Source organism: Cervus elaphus, chromosome 31 (genome assembly GCF_910594005.1).
Source record: "Cervus elaphus chromosome 31, mCerEla1.1, whole genome shotgun sequence".
NCBI lineage: Eukaryota > Metazoa > Chordata > Mammalia > Artiodactyla > Cervidae > Cervus > Cervus elaphus.
This window is the reverse complement of record NC_057845.1, coordinates 8637177-8661761: the sequence shown is the minus strand read 5'-3', so window position 1 is coordinate 8661761 and position 24585 is coordinate 8637177. Positions and strand designations below refer to the sequence as shown.

General features: G+C 42.5%; 1 protein-coding gene, 1 long non-coding RNA gene and 1 other non-coding gene across 3 annotated transcripts; 2 read left to right on the top strand and 1 right to left on the bottom strand.

Moving 5' to 3' along the window:
- Positions 1–8313: 8313 nt before the first annotated feature.
- Positions 8314–9761, bottom strand: LOC122687500 (thioredoxin-dependent peroxide reductase, mitochondrial-like). The gene has a single exon (XM_043893033.1). It carries the CDS (start codon positions 9744–9746, stop codon positions 8973–8975), a length of 774 nt encoding a protein of 257 aa, XP_043748968.1. The 5' UTR covers positions 9747–9761; the 3' UTR covers positions 8314–8972.
- Positions 9762–16009: 6248 nt separating this feature from the next.
- Positions 16010–19208, top strand: LOC122687501. Its single transcript, XR_006339159.1, has 3 exons — positions 16010–16159; positions 16817–16981; positions 18309–19208. It is a non-coding gene; the product is annotated as an uncharacterized LOC122687501 (long non-coding RNA).
- LOC122687646 lies at positions 16383–16488 on the top strand. The gene has a single exon (XR_006339211.1). It is a non-coding gene; the product is annotated as a U6 spliceosomal RNA (small nuclear RNA).
- Positions 19209–24585: the final 5377 nt, after the last annotated feature.

The following is a 24585-nucleotide window of genomic DNA, read 5'->3' as shown; positions in this document are numbered from 1 at the left end:
AGCAGGCTCTCACTGGCTATCTACTTTACGTGTAGTACTGTATGTGTTTCAGGGCTACTCTGTCTGTCTCTCCCTCCCCTTCCCTGACTGTGTCCACAAGTCTGTTTTGTATGTCCGTGTCTCCATTGCTGCCCTGAAATAGGTTCATCAGTAGCATCTTTCTAGATTCCATATATATGCATTAATGTATGATATTTGCTTTTCTCTTTCTGATTTACTTCACTCTATCAAATAGACTCTAGGTTCATCCACCTCATTAGAACTGATTCAAATGTGTTCCTTTTATGGCTGAGTAATATTCCATTGTATATATGTACCACAAGTTCTTTAACCATTTATCTGTCCATGGATATCTAGGTTGCTTCCATGTCCTAGCTATTGGAAATAGTCCTGTAGTGAACACTGGGGTACATGTGTCTTTTTCAGTTATGATTTCCATGGCATAAATACGGGTTTCCCTGGTAGCTCAGCTGGTAAAGAATCTTCCTGCAATGTAGGAGACCCCAGTTTGATTCCTGGGTTAGGCGGATCCCCTGGAGAAGGGATAGGCTACCCACTCCAGGATTCTTGGGCTTCCCTGATGGCTCAGCTGGTAAAGAATCTGCCTGCAATGTGGAAGACCTGAGTTCAACCCCTGGGTTGGGAGATTCCCTTGGAGAAGGGAACAGCTACCCACTCTAGTACTCTGGCCTGGAGAATTCCATGGGCTGTATAGTCCATTGGGTCACAAAGAGTTGGACACAACCAAGAGATTTTTGCTTCACTGGGATATATGGTCTGTAGTGGGGTTGTTGGGTCATCTGGTAGCTTTATTTCTAATTTTAAGGAATCCCCATACTGTTCTCCACAGTGTCTATATCCATTTACAACAATGCAAGAGGATTACTTTTTCTCCACACCCTCTCCAGCATGTATTGTTTGTAGATTAAAAAAAATTTTTTTAATTTATTTGTTTTAATTGGAGGCTAATTACTTTACAATATTGTGGTGGTTTTTGCCATACATTGACATGAATAGCCACGGGTGTACATATGTTTCCCATCCTGAACCCCCCTCCCACCGTCCTCCCCATCCCATCCCTCAGGGTCATCCCAGTGCACCAGCCCTGAGCACCCTGTCTCATGCATTGAACCTGGACTGGCGATCTGTTTCACATATGATAATAAACATGTTTCAAGCTATTCTCTCAGATCATCCCACCCCTGCCTTCTGCCACAGAGTCCAAAAGTCTGTTCTTCACATCTGTGTCTCTAGTTTTAATAATATTCTAATTCTTAACAAGATCTCCGGTGATGCTCAGATGTTACACTTCTGAACTTTTTTCATTGTGATGTGTGCTATACCTGCAGCTCTTCAAACTCCCATTTCTTGCATAAATTAGTGTAAGTTTGGTTTCTGTTACTTGCAATCAAAAGGCTATCATACGCATATAATTTGTGTATATCAAAGGGCCTTTATATAAAAAGAAGCTTCCATTATCCCAATGCAAATATTTTTCAGCTAATTTTGGGGGGGTTAAAATTTCTGCATATTAGGAGTAAACTATGTGTATTTCATTGAGTTTATTAGTTGATCAAATTAAACTGAGGTACACAAGTTTCAAATAAAAATATTATCTAATATTTCAGTAAAAATTATTCATAATCAATGTAAATTGAGCAAGGCATATAAAACTAGGACAAAGTAATAATATTTATATTATTAAGTCAGGAATTTTATAGTTTTTGACCATGTTAATTAAGGCAGTTATGTGAAATATTGAATTTTATCCCTGGAAATTTACCTCAGTAAAATAATCTTACAGAAGCAAACATTCATAAGCATGAAGCAGTTTATGACAACCTCATTCATAGTACTAAATAAAGCAAACTATCTAAGTTAAGAGAATGCTTTATTAAATATGTCAGTTTTTCAAGATGGAATATTGTATGGATGGAATATTGTATTGTATCAAGATGGAGTATTGTATTGTTTTAAACCATGTTAAATAAGAGAATTATATAAAATATTGAAATATATTTATGACCTAAGTGAAAAAGCAAAACATAAAATATTATTTACATGAATATTCAAACTATGTATATAGGAACACCCAAGAAGTACTCTGGAGCCAACACACAGGGGCTGGGAAGGACCCTGCCTGTGGGTCTCTGGCACCCCAGTGGCATCAGAGCCATGAGTGGAGGGTCGCAGACTGCGGGTCATGCAGAGGACCCAGGACAGGTTGGCTACTGATAGACTCGTCCCACAGTGCTTCTTCATGCCATGTGGACTCCTACAAAAACAGTGAGCACAATTTTCCTTCAACTTGATCTGGACGGGCCTGATAATCTATGTGAGCCTGCTTCTGCTGACTCCCAAAATCCTGAGTCTGCCGTTTGATCCTCAAGACAATGCCTTCCTGTCCTGGGCTCACTCCTACACTGCATTCCACAAACGGTCTAACTGCAGAGTCTGCGGAGCGCTCCCCTCTTCATCAGTGAAGAGCTTCCCATGGTGGGCATCTCCACTTCAAGGAAAGGACTTCCTCCAAGTCTGCGAATACCTTCGACAACAGCAATCATATGTGATGCCTCTTCTTAATCTGATGACATCTAACAGGCCTAAAATGGACTGGTGCAACACCCAGTACCTTAACTATGGACATAATGTGACTTTTAACTTTGCTGCTTGTTCTGCTTTTGCTGTTTGCTCCCTGCATCAGTAACTGTGTAGCTGGATTTGTTTCTATTCACATGAAGGCTTTTAAGTTACAAGTGGTTGCTCACACTCCTGCCACTGAGGCAGCTTCCTCCAACTACTACTTGGGGCCCCTGGATCAGCAACCCTCAATATGAGGGTTAGAAGAATGTGTTGCCTCACCAAATTAGGGATGATGCCCCTTATCAGCTCAAAAGCAGTTATGGAATGAAAACGATGCTCCTTTCTCTAGGCAACATAATTCTCCTAAAAGAAAAGGGGGAGAATGAGAGGGTGACAGGCAGGAAAGCTAGGGGTCTTCAAATGGAGGAAATAGGCTGCATTACATATTTTTTATCTCTCTCTTAAGCGGCAGGAGGAAACAAACTACAAGTGTCAGATTTTCGGCTTCCCTGGTAGCTCAGTTGGTAAAGAATCCCCCCGCAATGCGGGACACCTGGGTTTGATCCCTGGATTGGGAAGAACCCCTGGAGAAGGGAAAGGCTACCCACTCCAGTATTCTGGCCTGGAGAATTCCATGGACTGTTTAGTCCATGGGGTCTCAAAGAGTTGGACATGGCTGAGTGACTTTAAATGTAAAATGTAAAAGAAGTACTCACTTTACACATGCATATCCATGTCCACAATGAGCACAACACACACACACAGAGTCATTATCTTTTGGACCACAATGGAAACAAATTGTGTTATGAATCTAGCTGTAATTTCCTCTTGCCCAGGTAGAAGATACTCATCATCTTTGAGAAAATTACTCTTCTATGGGCTCATTATTCATGCAAAAGTCAAAATTCTATCTTAGAATCAAGAAATTGAAAGTCTATATACTAAACAACTCTGAATAAAATCATTAGAGCTGAATTTTGTGGGCAGAATTGAATCTCTGTGGGGTTATGATGATGTTGTGAGTGAGGATATGATGAATGATGTCTTTCAGTGAGAAAAAGTGGGGTCAGGACTATTCTCTGGGGACTGAGGGCTCAAGGTGATACTGGTGGGCTCGGAGAGCCCACAGAGAAGGAAAATTAGTGGAGGGGATATGGCTAAGGGACTCAATTCAAGGAACAGTGTATATTTCCTACCCAGTAATATTGTTTTCTTTCATTTTTCTCCTTTATAATTTCCTTGTTATTTTTAAGCCTTCAATAAATTGTCTCAAATGCTCACCTAGGCATTTGTTGCACTTTTAGGAAGTGAGGGAGGGGCTTGCAACTCTCCTTGAATACAGCAGAAGCCTGGCTTGCATGGAATAGTGGTAAGAAGTGCAGTGGGGGAACTGAGGGACAGTCCTTGGAACATGGTCTAGAAGGAGAGTTTATTTGGGGACCCCATCGGAATTCCATTAGTATGGCAGAGTGAGTTTCTGTTTGCCTAACATCTCATTTTTCCCTCCATCTTTTGCTGTGGAAGGATTTTACTTTCCCACCATGCTGAACTCAGGAGAGGCCATTTGACTTGCTGCGGCCAGTGAGACGTGTGCACAAGGGACAGGTGTCACTTCTGGGCAGAAGCACTGAGAATCGGTGTGTATTTCGCCCATGTCTCCCTTCCCTCGGTCCATCCCAACTGGTCCTGGAATGTTGCTCCTCCTCACTGTGGGCCATTGAGTGAAGGTGAGGGGGTCAAAGCCACAGCCAACTTTTGTTTGACATGTTATATTGGTGTGAAGGTTAATTTTATGTGTCAGCTTGAGTGGATCACAGGGTGCCCAGATATTAACTAAAGATTTTTTTCCCAGATGTGTCTGTGAGAGGGTTTCCAGATGATATTAGCATTCGAAGGATGGGACTCAGTAAATTTACCTCCTCAGTGTAGGTGGGTGTCATCCAGCCTGTTGAAAGCATGAACAGAACAAGAGGAGGAAGGAAGAATTCTTGATTTTCTCTGTTTCGGTTCTTGAGCTGGGACATCTCATTTTATCTTCTCCTATGCTTGGGCTAGGATTTCTACCATGAGCTCCCATGGGTCTCAAGCTTTCAGACTTGGACTGAACTACACAACCAGTTTTCCTGGGTCTCCAGGTTGCAGGTTTTGGGGATGTCTTAGACTCCATAATCACATGAGCCAATTTCTCATTATCTATCTATCTACAATTTGTTCTGTTTCTCTGAAAAATCCTGACTAAGAAAGCAGGCAATAGGTAAACATTTGCAGCAATAAGTTATTGAGACTTGGGGTTATTTGTTACTGAAGCGTAGCCTGGCCTATCCTGACCCATACAGTAGGACTTTTCACAAATACGAAGGAAGTAACATATGCAAGACTAAACCTCTGTGTCATCCAGGAGGGAGAGCTGATCTATATTATTTGGCATCTGCAGTTCAAATCCTGTGAGTCTCTGAGTTAAACTTTGACTTGTACTTGCACTTGGCTTACCATGTTCAGGCCAAGAAGTATATTTTGGTGCCTTTGAACGATGTCTTTTCTTCACCATAAGTGGTGTAGTTGCTACCAGCTCCAATCTCAACTTTTGCTGCTAATGTTTTCCTTTTATTTTACGTTCAGGGACTCCAGTAATCACTGTCTAGAGAGCTCTGTACTCTAATTCAGAGACACTGTTTGATGAATGTTGGTTTGATTTGTACAGATTTGTCAAAAATGATATTTAAGAAAACAGCTGCTGCCTTGATGAAACCTGATTGTTTCTGTCTTGAGTCCTTCCCAAATTTGTATGTATATTAGCAAGTTGATCTGAGTATTATGTTTTCCAATGAAATGATTTGATTTTAGGCAGATAATATCATGTACTAAAAAAAAAAAAAAAAAGACAAACCATGTAATTCTGCAAGAGCAGGGACCCAGATTAATTAGAAAGGCCTCATTAGTTCCAGTGGGGGGTGAGGGGGGCAAGTTGATAGGCGTGTCCCACTGACAATGGAGAAGTAACAGCACCGAGGTGGGCAGCCTGAAGCTGCACTCAGCAGGCGACACCATAAACACTCTAATTGCTCACTCTTCTGCCCAGGTGTCTCTTGGTAAAGGCAGGTAGAGGACGCAAAGCAATTACCCAGATAATTAAGGAAAAACAAACCTGTGTGTGGCAGGTAACTTGGGGAACTTTTACTCAATTTTCTAGGCAACCATTGAAATTCTTTGCCTCCCTGTTGTCAGCAGGAATATGATCTGGCTCATAACAGCTACTTTAACAATTATAATGCTCTCAGTTGGTAAATATCACTTCCTAGGAACTCCTGTACTCATCAATCTAGAGTGTGAAATAGCTCGTGGGGTCTCAGGGCTGTATTGTTCCCACTGATTCATGGCAAAACCACCAATAACTGCTGTGAAAATGTTAGGCTATTTGTGAAACTTTGGAAACAGCTTCTGGCAACTCTTGTTTTGTGATTCTGGGTAAGACAAGACCTGCACCCTCACAGGCTGGGCAAATGAGATTCCAGCTGTGATGGAGGCCAAGGAAGGGGATTCACTGTCAATCTCTGTATGAGGCATTTGCTACATTTTACCTCCAACATATTCCTAGGAGGCAGGTCCTACTACCATCACTTTAGAGATGAGAAAATGCAGCCTTAATTGGGCACACACTGGTGAGTGATAAAACTAAAATTTCCACCCAGATCTTTTTGATTCCAAAGTTATTTTTACTCTCCCAGTGGCCTTGAGAGAATCCAGAGCACCTACAGACAGTGTAATAAAAAGCAGAGACATCACTTTGATGACAAAGGCCTGTATAGTCAAAGCTATGGTTTTTCCAGGAGTCATGTATGGATATGAGAGTTGGACTATAAAGAAGGCTGAGCACTGAGGGACTGATGTTTTCAAATTGTGGTGTTGGAGAAAACTCTTGAGAGTCTCTTGGACTCAAGGAGATCAAACCAGTCAATCCTAAAGGAAATCAGCCCCAAGTGTTCATTGAAAGGACTGAAGCTCCAATACTTCGGCCACCTGATGTAAAGAGCTGACTCCTTGGAAAAAACCCTGATGCTAGGAAAGATTGAGGGCAGGAGGAGAAGGGGGTGACAGAGGATGAGAGGGTTGGATGGCATCACCAACTCAATGGACATGACTTGGAAATGGCGAAGGATAGGGGAGCCTGGCATGCTGCGGTCCACGGGGTTGCAAAGAGTCAGACATGACTTAGCGACTGAACAACAACAGTAATATAGTTTAAAAAAGCTCATGGATGTTTCTGTTGTCAGTGGGACTGGAAATTATGTTAAGGCAATGGTTCTCAAAGTTTAGCATGCATTAGAATCATCTGTAAGACTAGAAAACACACTGATGTCTGGTAACACACCTGGAGAGTCTGTCTCATCGGGTCTGGGTTAGGGCCCAGTTTTCGCGCTTCTGACAAGTTCCCAAGTGATGTTGCTTCTGGCACCCAGGGACCATATGTGAGAACCACCACCACATTCAGGGACTCAGAGAACTCAGAGAATTTAATGTGACAATCAGCATAATGGGAATGAAATCAGATATCTGCAAAATCACCTTAGAAAGAATGGTTGAGAATACGTCCTGACCAATAGTGAAACTAACACATTCTAGTGAGAATATGGGGGAGTTTGTAATTTCCTCGGTTCTGTCTCATTGCAACAAAAATTTGAAGTGACGGACAGACCAGTGTTACAGCTCTGTGTTACAGCTCAGTTTTATTTAGAAAGCAAAGGAAAATACATCCTCCAGGCTTGAGTGTGGGCCAACCCAAAAGAGAGGAAGAGAAGAGAGGCCCTGGCCCAATTTTGGCTCCTCTTTTTATATGTCTTTTTTTTTTTTTTTCAGTATATATCTCTTTTTTTTTTTCTTTTTTTTTTCATTTACTTTTATTAGTTGGAAGCTAATTACTTTACAATATTGTAGTGGTTTTTGCCATACATTGACATGAATCAACCATGGATTTACATGTATTCCCCATCCCGATCCCCCCTCCCGCCTCCCTCTCCATCCCATCCCTCTGGGTCTTCCCAGTGCACCAGCCCAGAGCACTTGTCTCATGCATCCAACCTGGGCTGGTGATCTGTTTCACCCTTGATAGTATACTTGTTTCAATGCTGTTCTCTCGAAACATCCCACCCTCGCCTTCTCCCACAGAGTCCAAAAGTCTGTTCTGTACATCTGTGTCTCTTTTTCTGTTTTGCATATTGGGTTATCGTTACCATCTTTCTAAATTCCATATATATGCATTAGTATACTGTTTTGGTGTTTCTCTTTCTGGCTTACTTCACTATGTATAATGGGCTCCAGTTTCATCCATCTCATTAGAACTGATTCAAATGAATTCTTTTTAATGGCTGAGTAATATTCCATTGTGTATATGTACCATAGCTTCCTTTTCCATTCATCTGCTGATGGGCATCTAGGTTGCTTCCAAGTCCTGGCCATTATAAACAGTGCTGTGATGAACATTGGGGTACACGTGTCTCTTTCAGATCTGGTTTCCTCAGTGTGTATGCCCAGGAGTGGGATTGCTGGGTCATATGGCAGTTCTATTTCCAGTTTTTTTTTTTTTTAAATGTTTATTTTTTATTATATTTTTTACATGGAACACCTCAAGAAAGAAAATAATTATAATAATTCAAATGCATGAATGATTCAAATTTCATACTGCAATCCCTGGATTCAATAAATATCCTTTCTAATTATACCCAATCAATATTAGAAATGTATGTAGACACTAAGTCAGCTAACAAAGTAAGTACAATAACTATATAAACTATAAATCTCAGGAATGGGGAACATGCATGATCAGTTAAGTCACTTTGCCACTGTGTTGTTTTTTTTTTTTTTAAAAAAAACATGATTCACATTTCCTTCAACCATACACACATTCATTGCAAGTGTTAAGTTAGACCACTAATACTAAGAACTTAAAACTATGGTCTTTAAAGAAAATTCAGTTTTAATACAAAGAAATTCAAGAGGAAAATTTCAGGACCCTTGATCAGAAGTTTTCAATACCTGTCGTACTACTCTGGTATACACAAAGGTTCAAGTAAGGCTGAGGAAAAAGATCTGTTTCCTTTTCCTACTGAAGACATGATCCAAGAAATAGGTGAACTACACACTCTGTAGAAACTAGCCATCCATCCATACCTTGCCCTGGACTCATTACATTAGTAACTGAAAACGTTTTAAAAGCCTTGGCTAACATTACAAAAACAAAACATTTAGAGTAATACTATTTATGAATACAAGCATCATTGAGTTTTTTTTTTTTTTTTTTGCTTTCTAAAAATACTAATCTTTGAAAAGCTACAAGTGAGTTCCCACTGTGGTTCTTTTCTGGTGTGGGAAGCTTCAGGTGTGCACAGGATGGTCTACTGATTTACCTTCTCAAAGTATTCTCTGGAAGCAGTTGGATGGGGCTTGATTGTAGGAGACTCGGGTGTCCAGTGGGCCGGGCAGACTTCTCCATGGGTTTCCACAAACTGGAACGCCTTCACCAAGCGGAGGGTCTCTTCCACGCTTCGGCCCACTGGGAGATCATTGATGCTCAGATGCTTGATAACTCCGTTGGGGTCAATTATGAAGAGACCGCGTAGCGCAAGGCCAGGACCTTCTAACAGCACACCGTAGTCTCGGGAAATCTGTTTGGTCAAATCTGACAAGAGTGCGATGTTCATATGGCCCAAACCGCCATTCTTCCTCGGCGTGTTTATCCAGGCCAGGTGGCTGAAGTGGGAATCCACCGACACTGCAACGACTTCACAGTTCACATCATGAAATTCATTGGCTTTGTCACTGAAAGCAATAATTTCTGTAGGACACACAAAGGTGAAATCCAAAGGATAGAAGAAGAGCACCAAATATTTCCCCTTAAAGTCATCAAGGCTAATTTCTTTGAACTCTCCGCTGACAACGGCTGTACCCTTAAAATAGGGGGCATGCTGGGTGACGGCGGGGGCATGGTATGAGGAACTGGTGCTAAAGGCGAGTTTTGCTTGATCAGAACCAGACCACAAGGCATTTGTCAAAAACATTCTTCGAGAAGCAGCAGGCCTAAGGGCTGCAGAGGCAGAAATGCCCCAAGGAACGGCACTCACATGTCGGGCGAGCGAAGCCCGGAGCAACCTTCCCGCCGCGGCCGCCATCTTCGGTGCGCAGGGGACCGCCTATTTCCAGTTTTTTAAGGAATCTCCACACTGTTCTCCATAGCGGCTGTACTAGTTTGCATTCCCACAACAGTGTAAGAGGGTTCCCTTTTCTCCACACCCTCTCCAGCATTTATTGCTTGTAGACTTTTGGATAGCAGCCATCCTGACTGGCGTGTAATGGTACCTCACTGTGGTTTTGATTTGCATTTCTCTGATAATGAGCGATGTTGAGCATCTTTTGATGTGTTTGTTAGCCATCTGTATGTCTTCTTTGGAGAAATGTCTGTTTAGTTCTTTGGCCCATTTTTTGATTGGGTCATTTATTTTTCTGGAGTTGAGCTGCCGGAGTTGCTTGTATATTTTTGAGATTAATCCTTTGTTTGTTGCTTCGTTTGCTATTATTTTCTCCCAATCTGAGGGCTGTCTTTTCACCTTGCTTATAGTTTCCTTTGTTGTGCAAAAGCTTTTAAGTTTCATTAGGTCCCATTTGTTTATTTTTGCTTTTATTTCCAATATTCTGGGAGGTGGGTCATAGAAGAGCCTGCTGTGATTTATGTCGGAGAGTGTTTTGCCTATGTTCTCCTCTAGGAGTTTTATAGTTTCTGGTCTTACATTTAGATCTTTAATCTATTTTGAGTTTATTTTTGTGTATGGTGTTAGAAGGTGTTCTAGTTTCATTCTTTTACAAGTGGTTGACCAGTTTTCCCACCATTGCAACAAAAAGAATAAAATACTTAGGAGTATATCTACCTAAAGAAATGAAAGACCTATATATAGAAAATTATATGTCTTTTCTCCTCCCCCTGGGCCTGTCCTATGTAAACTGGGCCAGCCAGGAGTGCTGTTTGTTCTACCTGAGGTCCTCACTCTGGTCCTCGGACCTTCCTTTGTTCTATTTTTGTGGGCTTTTCCCTTCTTTGTCTTTTAGCTACCGCCATTCTGGACTCCCCACCCCCACCCCCCATTCTAACTACCTAACAGTTGGAAGAGAGGCATTAATTATTAATAACAGAACAGACAATTCCCCTCTGAAAGGAAGAAGTGATCAAACGGTCTGTTTCTACCTTTCCTACTGATCCTCTGGACACTAAGCAACCTTGGTGGTTATTTAGTCACTAAGTCGTGTCCAACTCTTGTGGACTCATGGACTGTAGCCTACCAGGCTGCTCTGTCCATGGGTTTTTCCAGGCAAGAATACTAGAGTGGGTTGCGATTTCTTTCTCCAGGGGATCTTCCAGACCCAGCAATCGAACCCAAGTCTTCTGCACTGCAGGCAGATTCTTTACTGACTGAGCTACAAGGGAAGCAAGCAACCTTATGAACATTAATTCACTTAACTTATTTGATTAATTTATTTTATTTTTCCAGGTGTCTGACATCTGAAGAGGTTTCAAGCTGGACGATTTTTCAGGAGCACCTCTGCCTAATCCTGGTGGGTGCCATTTGTATTGAATTCTATGTAAATGGTGCCCCCTGGAGGAGTGGACAGGAATATCATCCTAAGTGAAGGATCTAGCGTTGTTAGTACATATGACTTGTATGCCCCTAGATTCTACTCTCATATCAAACTAGAAAACTGAGGACCTATAAGCACAGTCACTCTGAGAAGCTTTCCCTTGAGAAAGATTTTTCTAGGCAATATTCCAAGTAACCCAGGATCTACAATTCTTCAAACAAGTGAAAATGGTAGGAAAAAATGGTTAACACATCCAAATGCTATCAGGATGTGTATCTTGCATCTCTGTTTTGTGGGGATAAAATTATCGCAAGATTTGACTTTACAAAGTAGAAATTGCGACTTAGATGGAAACAAATGTGTGTCTTCATGAGAGAGCAAGAAGTGTCTTAGTTAGAACCCTTTGGTACAGAGGGGTTATTCTATCAATGCCATGAGTGTAAAACCTGGAAGAGGCTCTGCACAAGACCCACTGATGTTTCATGCCTCATGACCCTCTTCCCCCCATCAGAAGATCGAACTTATTTTTTGTGTCATGCTTTTCTATGACTTGCTACTTTTCCAAGAACCCCTGTATTCAAAGTATATACTTAACAGCTATGTGTCCTTACTTATCCTTCCTGGGTCTCTCCTTCCTTATTTATGGGATGATTACAAAGATTACCAATAGAGAGAGAGAGATCGATAAAGCTGAGGACAGTGATTGACATACCCTGGCATCTATGAATGTTACCTGTTACTGTTATTATTTAGACATGCTTTTGAAGAAGGCCTTGTGGATGACTTGTGCATCTCAGATATTTAAGGGATTGGCTTCCCTTGTAGCTCTGTCGGTAAAGAATCCACCTACAGTGCAGGAATCCGCCTTCAATGCAGGAGACCCAGGTTCGATTTGTGGGTCGGGAAGACCCCCTGGAGAAGGAAATGGCAACCTACTCCAGGATTCTTCCCTGATGGTCAGAGGAGCCTGGTAGGCTACAGTCCATGGGATAGCAAAGAGTCAGACATGATGTAGCAACTAAACCACCAAGGGATTGGAAAGTGTTTAATTAGTGGAGATAATATTGGGTGGGCTTCCCTTGTAGCTCAGCTGGTAAAGAATCCGCCTGCAGATCCTCTATGACCCACCTCCCAGAATATTGGAAATAAAAGCAAAAGTAAACAAATGGGACCTAATTAAACTTAAAAGCTTTTGCACAACAAAGGAAACTATAAGCAAGGTGAAAAGACAGCTTTCAGATTGGGAGAAAATAATAGCAAATGAAACAACAGACAAAGGATTAATCTCAAAAATATTCAAGCAACTCCTGCAGCTCAACTCCAGAAAAATAAATGACCCAATCAAAAAATGGGCCAAAGAACTAAACAGACATTTCTCCAAAGAAGACATACAGATGGCTAACAAACACATCAAAAGATGCTCAACATCACTCATTATCAGAGAAATGCAAATCAAAACCACAATGAGGTACCATTACACGCCAGTCAGGATGGCTGCTATCCAAAAGTCTACAAGCAATAAATGCTGGAGAGGGTGTGGAGAAAAGGGAACCCTCTTACACTGTTGGTGGGAATGCAAGCTAGTACAGCCGCTATGGAGAACAGTGTGGAGATTCCTTAAAAAACTGGAAATAGAACTGCCATATGACCCAGCAATCCCACTTCTGAGCATACACACTGAGGAAACCAGATCTGAAAGAGACACGTGTACCCCAATGTTCATCGCAGCACTGTTTATAATAGCCAGGACATGGAAGCAACCTAGATGCCCATCAGCAGACGAATGGATAAGGAAGCTATGGTACATATACACAATGGAATATTACTCAGCCATTAAAAAGAATTCATTTGAATCAGTTCTAATGAGATGGATGAAACTGGAGCCCATTATACAGAGTGAAGTAAGCCAGAAAGATAAAGACCAATACAGTATACTAACACATATATATGGAATTTAGAAAGATGGTAATGATAACCCTATATGCAAAACAGAAAAAGAGACACAGATGTACAGAACAGACTTTTGGACTCTGTGGGAGAAGGTGAGGGTGGGATGTTCAGAGAGAACAGCATCAAAACATGTATATTATCTAGGGTGAAACAGATCACCAGCCTAGGTTGGATGCATGAGACAAGTGCTCCGGCCTGGTGCACTGGGAAGACCCAGAGGGATCGGGTAGAGAGGGAGGTGGGAGGGGGGATCAGGATGGGGAACACATGTAAATCCATGGCTGCTTCATGTCAGTGTATGGCAAAAACCACTACAATATTGTAAAGTAATTAGCCTCCAACTAATAAAAATAAATGGAAAAAAAAAATCCGCCTGCAAAGTGGGAGACCTGGGTTTGAACGCTGGGTATGGAAGACCCCCTGGAGAAGGGAAAGGCTACCCACTCCAGTATTCTGGCCTGGAATTCCATGGACTGTATAGTTCATGGAGTCGGGAAGAGTCAGAGATGACTGAGTGACTTTCACTTTCACTTTCAATGCTGGGTAGTCTAATCCACATCTACAAGGGGGAGAGCTAGAAAGGCATGGAAGGTAGTTAGATAAGAGAACCAGTAGCGAGATGTAACCTTGAACTCATCTGGAAAGTAGGTTATCAGGAGTAAATGATTCCAGGGATTTTCCTGGTGTTTCAGCAGTTACCACTCCGTGCTTCCAGTACAGGGAGCCCAGGTTCGATCCCTGGTCAGGAAATTAGATCCCACATGCCCCATGCCACAACTAAGACCGGCACAGCCACATAATTAAAAATAAGCATTTTAAAAAAGGAATATATGACTCCAATCTGATGACATTAGAAGGGTCTGTGGACATGGGAATCGTATTTGGGAGAAAAGAAACAAATGTTGTCCATGGTGTGTGACCCAAATTCCCTCTCCCTCTTAAGAGTCATCTCACTCTAATGAGAGTTGTTTATACTGCCACTGGTAGACTACTAGGGTCTGGAAATCAATTTATATGAACTGTGACCAGCATTAAAAAAAGAGGACAGAATGTAAAAGGCCAGTGTCCCTTCATTGCACATAGTGAGTAAACATTGTTTCATAAAACTTAGTTATGCATGCCCATGTGGACAGGGTCATGATGCACGATGTGTTTTTTAACATGGATTTTGGTACAAGGAGTTTGAAAGTCTCTGCTCTAGTGTATTCACTAGGGTAAGGAGTTTCCTCTGCTCTTGCAAGGTCTTCTTTGTCTATTCTCCAGGCTGCTTTTTTTCTCCCCAGCCTTTTCTGAGCCAAAGCAAGTACCTACTTCTTGCCCTTCTAGTGGGGGAGCCTGGCCTCAGGGTACCTTCTAAAGTGATCTTCTCACCTTTGCAAAGTCTCGGAGGTGATGGCAAGCATGATGGGGATCATCAGTTCCCCTCTTTTTTTTTTTTTTTTTAATGATCCAGTTGCTCACATCTTTCAAATCTTTCATTAAGGTTTTGGTGAAATACTTTAAACTTTGCTGCTTACCTTTAGTTTTCCTGAAGCCCAGGAAGCCCATGGCCTGGAATTGCAGTCCTGGGCCGGGGTCACTTCTGCCAGGCTCCTGCTTCATGACTGTGATTCCCTGACCTCAGGGTGACATCCCTCACGGCTGGAGAGCTCTTCTTGCAATTTACAACCTGCAGATAATTATTCATTTGGGGAGGGAAATGCTGCCTCATACAGAGTTCCATGCATTTTTTATTTACTTATGAATATTTTAAAATGGCGGGTCAAGTTTAAAATATCTATTTTAGATCCACCTGTCTCCTCTCCTCCTCCTGGCTCTGACCATGCTTTTCCAAGGGGTCTTAGAGGAAGAAGAAGGCTTGGTCTGCCTGTTTGCTCCTTATCCCTCATTTCTTGGGTCACTTTTCTTCTTAATTACAGAGGGGAGATGGAAAGGGCTGGATCTGTCATTCCTGGGGTGCATTGGCCATCACTTGGCTATTGCTTCCTGTTTTAAACACTTATTTATTTATCTACAGCTGTGCCACGGCATGTGGGATCTCAGTTCCCTGACCGAGCATCGAACCCCATGTCCCCTGCAGCGGAAGCGTGGAGTCCTGACCACTGGACCTCCAGGTAATTCCATTGGCTATTCCTTCTTAGGTTGCAATGGACCAAATGCAGATACCCCCTGAGGGTGGACATCCCTTGCTGCTTCCTTCCTGGGGTACACGTGTGAGTTCCTTATGGACCCCTCACTATGAACCCAGAGCTCCATCTCTTGTTTCCATGAAGTTTCCTACCAAGGGAGACTAACTAGCTCAAGTTCTTCGAATCCCACTGCAGCTTTCACTACCAGTGATACACCCCGCCGTTCTTTTCCCATCACTGGGGACACCCACGCTGTGTGTGGCCCTCTTGTCTGCAACACAGTAAGCATGGCTTTAGCCCAGCTACCTTCTGCAGTCAGCCATGCATCACGGCAGACTCAGGATTCCTGGAAATGCCAGGTAGCAGGAGGGCTGCTTTTCCCACTTCTAGTCTGTCTGAGTCATCCTCTCCTCTCTCAGGGAGTGAGCAGCTCAGCACGACTGCCCCATCAGCCAGGGTTCCCTGTGGATCAAGATGCCCATCTTCTCTTGTTTCTGACACCTCAATATCTATGAGTGTTCCCCTTTTTTCTCCCTCCATGGAAAGTACTGGGGCTCTCACCTTTTCACTGATGACTCCAATAGGCAGTCTCTCCTCCCTCTCGTCTCCGTGGTCTTGTGCTTGCTTTGGGCAGGGGGAATGGGTGAGATCAGTACAGCTTGTTGACTCCGGTCTATTAAACTGTTCTGCAGGGGTTCATGCCTCCAGCTGTTGACAGCTGTCTTTAGAATGGGAGGTGCTTGGTGTGTCTCTGCCTTCTGCTCTGGGTCTCAGTCACCGATTCTGAGACAAGAGAATCACTATCATCAACACCCCACGGTGTGCGAGATGAGGGGTCCGTATCATCCACTCTAATCATACCTCAAAGAGTTAAGGTGGGTGTTCACTTTGGCAGCACCTGTACTAAAATCAGGGCTTCCCAGGTGGCTCAGCAGTGACGAATCCACCTGCGATGCAGGAGACACAGGTTCCCTCCCTGGGTCAGGAAAACGCCCTGGAGAAGTAGGTAGCAACCCACTTCAGTATTCTTGCCTGGAAAGTCCACAGGAAGCCTGGTGGGTATATAGTCCATGGGCTCACAAAGCAGTTGGACATGGATTTAGCAACTAGACCAACAAATACTAAAATTGGAAGGATACAGAGGAGATTAGCATGGCCCTTGCACAAGGATGACATGCAGATTTGTGAGGCATTCCATATTTTTTTTTTTACAATGGAATATGACTCAGCCATAAAAAGGAATGAAACAGTGCCATTTGCAGAGGCATGGACCTAGAGACTCTCATACAGAGTGAAGTAAGTTAGAAAGAGAAAAACAAACATATAATATCTCTTATGTGTGAAATCCAGAAAAGTGGTATTGATGAACTTACTGACAAAGCAGAAATAGAGACAAAGATGTAGGGAACAAACTTACGGACACCAAGGTAGGGGGAAGAGGGGTATGGGATCAACTGGGAGATTGAGATTGACATATATGCATTATTGATACTGTGTATAATGCAAATAGCTAATGAGAACCTACTGTTTAGCGCCGGGAACCTTACTCCATGACCTGTGGTGATCTAAATGGGAAGGACATCTAAAGAAGAGTGGATACATGTATGTGTAAACACGACTCACGTTGCTGTATGCCTGAGACTAACACAACATTGTAAAGGAACTACACTCCAACAAAAGTTAATTAAAAGGAAGAAGTAAGTAAATTGGGCCTTAAAAAAAAAGAGTTAAGTTGGAAGGCTCTGAAACTGAAATTTTGAAATGTCTGTAAACATCCCTGAACATATTGCCAAGAGATGGTGTCTTTTCTCGAAAGAAAATCTGTTCTGATTGGAAAGGCTTGTGGACTTGAGATTGGACCTGCTTCACACGGCAACTGCAACACTGTCCCCCAGCAGATATGCTGTGATTAGTCGCTCAGTTGTGTCTGACTCTTTGCGAGCCCATGGACTGTAGCCCGCCAGGCTCCTCAGTCCATGGAGATTCTCCAGGCAAGAATACTGGAGTGGGTTGCCATGCCCTCCTCCAGGGGATCTTCCCAACCCAGGGATCGAACTCAGGTCTCCTGCATTGCAGGTGGATTCTTTACCATCTGAGCCACCAGGGAAGCCCAAGAATACTGGGGTGGGTAACCTATCTCTTCTCCTCCAGTGGATCTTCCCAACCCAGGAATCAAACCAGAGTTTCCTGCAGTGCAGGTGGATTCTTTACCAGGGAAACCTGTGCTCACCGCCCCCCACCTCCTACAAGCAGATACTTCTCAAAATTAAATGGGGGAAACTAAAAATGCACAAAAGAAGGGGAGGAATTCCCCTTTCCCAGAATAAGCAAATATATCTTGGTCTGTAGTGCATTTCCATCAAATACAAGTAACTAGAAAAAAAAATAACATCATAATTACTCTCAGTACAGTTTTATTTTCAGGAAACATAGAATTTATGGGGTTTCAAACATTGATCTGAAAAAAAAAAAGGTATTTTAAAAGCTACCTTTATATTATTTGACTATTTTAGTAACTAGTTTACTATCCTTATGGCATGTCATATGTGAATTTTTGATATTTTCCCCCAAATAGCATCTGTTAATTTACTACCATAGAAATGGACTTAACCATTACAAAACATTCAAATGGTAGTAAAGGTACGTTAAATGTCCACCCCTCTTTTTTTTTAACCTAAGGTGGATGCTAACCTGTAAGGATGCAGGGGCAAATTAACATATGAGGTGGTAAAGACAGTGTCTCTGCTCTGAACACACACTCAGAAATACCCTTTGAATGTCCATCACCATGACTTCTTGACCGAGTCACATTATCAGTGAAGTGAAGTGAAGTCGCTCAGTCGTGTCTAACTCTTTGTGACCCCATGGACTGTAGTACTGCTCCTTCGTCCATGGGGTTTTCCTGGAGGGGGAAGGGATGGCAGTTCTCTTGCTGAAGCTCTCAGAATTAATGCTCTTCTTCATCCTCTTCATTCTCTGCTCTGACCTGGCCTCCCATCTTTCTTTCTTTTTTTTTCCATGCAGGATCTTAGTTCCTCAGCAAGGGATCATCGAACTTGTGCCCCTGCAGTGGTAGCATGGAGTCTTAACCACTGGACCACCAAGGATGTTCCTGGGCTTCCATTTTGGAGGCTTCTGCAATGACTTCAGTTTCAGCATTGACATATCCCTTCCATGGCCACAGACCCCAAGGAGTTGCCCTTCCACCTGCCCAGGTGACAATAGTGTGTGATTTCAAAATTCATGGTTTCCTATGGCCCTCACTCAACAAGGAAAGTGTACCCTCTTCTCACCAGAGGTACTTTTCTTTGATTCCTTCTTTCAGCTTCTCATACCTTCTGAGCTCAGATCAAGCTTGAGACAAGTTACCCAGCATCTAGACTGAAAGGACATGAGTTTGAGCAAACTCCGGGACATAGTGAAGGACAAGGAAGCCTGGCATGCTGCAGTCCATGTGGTTGCAGAGTTGGACATGACTTAGCGACTAAAGAACAACAAGATTGAAAGGAAACAGTATACTCATAAAACTACATCCCAAATAGTTTATTCTTGGTAACCATTGGCTGAGGCTACATTCTGGCTCTCACTTTGAAGTGGGGGTAATATTCAAAATGCATACTTAATGACCAGTTGTCTTGGCACCATGATGGAATGGGTAACTGACTAATTGTTAGGTCAAACCAGTGCACATAGGCTGAATATCAGATTGGACAGGAGTTCCAAACAGGCAGGCCTCCGGGCCATGTTGCCAGTGGATGAGTTTTATTAGGTATGCAGCATGGTTTTGTATTGTTTCTGAGCCTTTAGGCCATTAGAACACATGTCCTCTTGCATTTCCAGCCACGAAATTAAAAGACACTTGTTCCTTGGAAGATAAGTTATGACTAACCTAGACAGCATATTAAAAAGCAGAGACATTATTTTGCCAACAAAGGTCCATCTAGTAAAAGCTATGGTTTTTCCAGTAGTCACGTATGGATATGAGAGTTGGACTATAAAGAAAGCTAAGTGCCGAAGAATTGATGCTTTTGAACTCTGGTGTTGGAGAAGACTCTTGAGAGTCCCTTGGACAGCAAGGATATCCAACCAGTCCATCCTAAAGGAAATCAGTCATGCATATTCATTGAAAGGACTGATGCTGAAGCTGAAACTCCAATACTTTGGCTATCTGATGCGAAGAACTGACTCATTGGAAAATACCCTGATGCTGGGGAAGATTGAAGGCAGGAAAAGAAGGTGATGACAGAGATGAGATGGTTGGATGGCATCATCGACCCAATGGACATGAGTTTGAGTAAACTCCGGGAGTTGGTGATGGACAGGGAGGCCTGGCGTGCTGCGGTCCATGGGGTTGCAAAGAGTCAGATACGACTGAGTGACTGAACTGAACTGATCTTGTCTCATGTCTTAGAACTTACTGGCTTTGCTGGTTTGTCTTACCTCTGCTTCCTGGAAACCATCTGCCTGTGCCAGACTTTTTTTCAAACCTTTCTTTGAGGTCCCATATTTATCCCGGGGTGGTTCACTTCAATTTGTCTCTTAAAAGATCCCAGATTATTATCACCTGGACAGGTCCTCATACAGGTGGGAATTGTAGGACACCTCCTCGACTGCTGGGCCTAAATTTCCACAGAGGTAGGCATCCCATTCTGAATCTGAACTACATCAATATTACAGCTACTCATTAAATTATAATTGACTTGGAAAGGAGAAACTAAACATAGACACAGACAATGGCCAGGCCCTATGTAAAAATAGAATTCTGACCCACAGCCTACAACAAACTCACCCAGGAAACCAACCCCTTTATCGACAATAAACCGTTCAGGAAACCAGCCTGTCATACATCAGACTGCTGACTTGTTTGAAGTCAGACTACTATTTCTAATAACAATCTAGGGAGCATTCCCTGTGGTCAGACTCCAGGCTTCACTGCTGAGGCCTCAGGTTCAATCTCCAGTCAGGGAACTAAAATCCCACAAAATGCAAGGCCAAAAAAACCCCCAAACAAACTCACAAACCCACAACAAAACAAAAGGCAAGACAAACGAAAAACCCGAAAGAAACAATCTAGAAGGTTACACAGTAATTTTTGTAACAGTTGACCCCAAATGACCAGAATTGGATTAAAAACAGCTTCCCAAAATTTTTGTCCCACTTCCAACTGAGGGTCAATCAGAAAAAGCCAAACATATACCCTTAACCATTCATGGAAGAGACCCTGCTGTGATTTAGCCCTCCTCCAGTTTTCCTGGGCCCAGAGCCTCTAGTCAGAGCACACCTGAAGCCTCTCTATTTTGTACCATCAAGTTTCCTACTTCCCTGCCTGCCTTTGCATCCTTGCCAAGATGCCAGGGACAGTGGCCGACTCACTGCTTATCCAAGTTCTGAATAAATAGCCCTTCATTGTTCTCATTTGATTGGTCTTTGTTTATTTCCACAGAAATCCATTCAATTCTAACTCTTTAGATGTCATAATAATAATAAAAGCCTTCAGTAAAATTTAGGCAAATTATTTTAGAAAGGAAAAATAAGATTTTTTTTTTTTTTTTGCATTTTGTGAGAGTTTTAAGGAGGGTGGTGTGGAGGGAGGAAAATGTCCCCTTTAGCATCTTGTTTTTTTAAAATTCATATTTACATTTATTTTTAATTGGAGGATAATTGCTTTACAATATTGTGTTGGTTTCTGCCATACTTTAACATCTTTCGAATCTCCTGATTCAATTTTCTGATTTTTCCCACTACTACATAAATTTGCAATAAAACAGCCGACTGTAAAATGTTGAACTTTGCTACTTTAAAGCTGAAAACTTTTTTTGAAGCTTAAGGCAGTCGTTTCTGCAAAAGATGGCTTTTGGGTTTATTAATTAAAAGGAAGGCAGGGAGTATTTGAAATATTATCATCTGGGTGACTTTATTCTACATTTATAAATACAGCCTCACCACGATGAAGAGAAATTGAAAAGAGTTTGGAATACGGTGATAGCTTAAAACTGAAAATAATTCTTTTTAACATGAATAATTACCCCACCAGTTTTATAACCTAATAAAAATCAAAGAAAAACCCTGGGCATTTTAATTATGAGAAATCATATGTACTCGGGGAAATTAGAAACATAACCCACATACTTGTACTTCACAATCCTCATTTCAGAAATTCTCTCCCTGGAGATTTTCTGAAGAAGTGGATTTCATGAACTCGCTTCTTGGCAGGATCCAATAAACCCAGAGTTCAGTATGGGACATACTGGTTTTTGAGTTCGAGTTTAGCAACAGTTTACTTCACATTAAAAAAAAAAAAAGGAAAAAACAACTTCCCTAGTGGCTCCGATGGTAAAGAACATGCCTACAATGCAGAGGACCCAGGTTCAGTCCCTGGATCTGGAAGATCCCCTGGAGAAGGGAATGGCAACCCACTCCAGTATTCTCGCCTGGGAAATCCCTTGGACCGAGGAGCCTGGTGGGCTATATGTAGTCCATCCTGTCTCGAAGAGTTAGACCCGACTCAGCAACTGAACAACAAATGTTTATTGGCGTGTAACTCTTCACAATGTTCTGTTAGTTCCGCCGTGCAACGAAGGGTATCAGGTATACATACATCTGTTCCCTCTCGGGCTTTCTTCCTACCCCCGAACCCCCATCCCACCCACCTAGGTCATCACAGAACACTGAAGGGAACACTCTGTGCTATATATCAGGGTCCCACGGGCTATTTTACACATGGTACCAACTTAGCATGCACGCATGCATTGGAGAAGGGAATGGCAACCCACTCCAGTATTCTTTCCTGGAGAATCCCAGGGACAGAGGAGCCTGGTGGGCTGCCGTCTATGGGGTCGCACAGAGTCGGACGCGACTGAAGCGACTTAGAAGCAGCAGCAGTGTATATATGTCAGTCCTAATCTCCCAATTCATCCCACCCTCCCCTCCCCGCACCGTGTTCACCCTCTGTTCTCTATGTCTGTGTCTATTCCTGCCCTGCAAACAGGCTTATCTGTACCGTTTTTCTAGATTCCATATATATTTGTCAATATATAGAGAGTGAAATAAGTCAGCGGGAGGATAACTTCACATTGAACTGACATGTGGAGTAGATGTCTTTGGACACTGTTTCCATTATATTTGTTCCTTTTAAAATATGGATTTTTTTCTTCTATACGCTAGACAGAGACAGACGAGAGTACCCTGATAATTTTCTCACTTTCTAATTATCCCTTTAAAGTTTACTCTAATGTCTCTTATACCCATTACTCATATTATGATGTAATTCCTACATCCTTCAGGGAATTCCCCAAAGACTCTCCTTCTGGGTGTCTCCATTGGTGGTTGTGCTTTGAAGAAAAGGACATCAGAGGTGTTCAATTAGCACTTGTTGACAAATTGATTCAACACAAACTAATGTTACATTAGCCTCAATTTGGAAGATATGCTGAAACAATAAGTCACTTAGCACTTATTTTATTAACACTGGTTTTGGATTATCTGGCCTGTTTCACCCCACCTCTGTGTTTTCTCTAATGAATTCACATTGACGATGTGTCTTTTGATTTCTTAATTATTCATTTTTGCTCTTGTGTAAGATGAGACTGTCTTGTACTCACTCAGCCCTAGATTGATTTGTTTACTTACTTGTGGTTGCGCTGAGTCTTCACTTTGGTGCCCTGGCTTTCCCCAGATGCGATGAGTGGGGGTCCCATTGCCATGGATGGGCTTCTCACTGCAGGGGCTTCTTCTCATCTCACAGCATGGTCGCTAGGCACCCTCGGGCTCAGTTGCCCCCAGGGCATGTGGGACCCTCCAGGACCAAGGATCGAACCCATAGACCCTGAATTGGCAGGTGGAGTCTTATCCACTCTCCCACCAGGGAATTCCCAGATGGAGATTTTTAAGGATTAGAAAGACTTTTAGTGTTAACCTCCCAGCTTACCCTTCATTTATAGGCATGACCCTTCTCTACTTTCTCCAAACTTCAATGTGCCTAGAAAGCACCTGGAGGATTTATTAAAACTTGGAGTGTTAGCCCCCACCCCAGAGCTTTTGCTTCCCTAGGGTCCAAGAATTTTGCATATTTCAGGAGTTTCCAGGTGGTGCTGCAGGTCTCAGCACCACACGGTGAGATCTATTTCTGTCGTATCCTGTGCGAGAAACAGGAATCCCACTCTGTGTGTGTGTGTGTGTGTGTGAGTGGTGATGGAAATGGCGGTGGTGGTGATACAGAGGTACAGTTCAACCAGTGCCATGTGTGGACATAGATCATTGTAAGGAAACTGCAGGCCTTTTGGAATCGGTCCAGGTCCCAAAGGTGTTCGGGAGAGGGGAAGAGAGGAAGAGAAAGCCTGATGTATTCCTGACAGCTTGACGCTTCTCCCATTTGGATTTCATTGGAATGAAGCTCCTAAATGGTGTAAGCACCCCAGAGGGGCTGCTAAATTGTCACATCTCAGACACACATACAGAATTGGTATCTGCAGTTTATGCTGTCAGACTACATCATTAAAACTCTCTGCAGTGGTGGGGTAGCTAGATAAATATTTATACATCTGGCTGCACACAGCCACTGTTTATGTTTCCTTATTCTCCTGTTTTGTCTCAAGATATCTGAGTCAGATGGTGTAATTGGCTGTGAAGCTGAATTCCACCATCATAGTCATTCACCTCCTTAAAGATGGAAGTGGATGGATGATTTAGCGAGTCTTGTAACCTGTTTATTGCCTGCCAAATGGTAAAGACAAGCAGCTCTTCGCAGATTACTGGATGTCTCCAGTTATTATGAATTCTTATAAAGACACTGCAAACAGGTGAATGTCAGTTCAGCAGAATAACAGTACACACTGGTATTTGGATCATTCTTGTGTACTATAAAATTGCAAGTGGTTTCAGATTCTGAAAGGACTTTATAAGCTTCAGGTCTCAAGGCTCAGATTTTAACGGCACATTGTCTTTTTCATTTCAACTTTGTTTAAAATATTTTATTATGGAAAATTGCAAGCATATCCGGAATTAGAGAGAAAAGTATAATAAACTTTGATGGTACTATCACCCAGATGCAATAATTATCATTATTTTGCCAATTGTGTTTAACCACTCTGCACTCTTGGGCCACAGTAACTTTACTAGTAAATACCTCATTTCTGGGGCTTCTCAGGTGGTGCTAGTGGTAAAGAACCTGCCTGCCAATGCAAGAGACATAAGACACATAGGTTTGATTCCTGGGCCAGGAAGATCCCCTGAAGGAGGACTTGGCAGCCCACTCTGGTATTCTTGCCTGGAGAATCCCATGGACAGAGGAGACTGTTGGGCT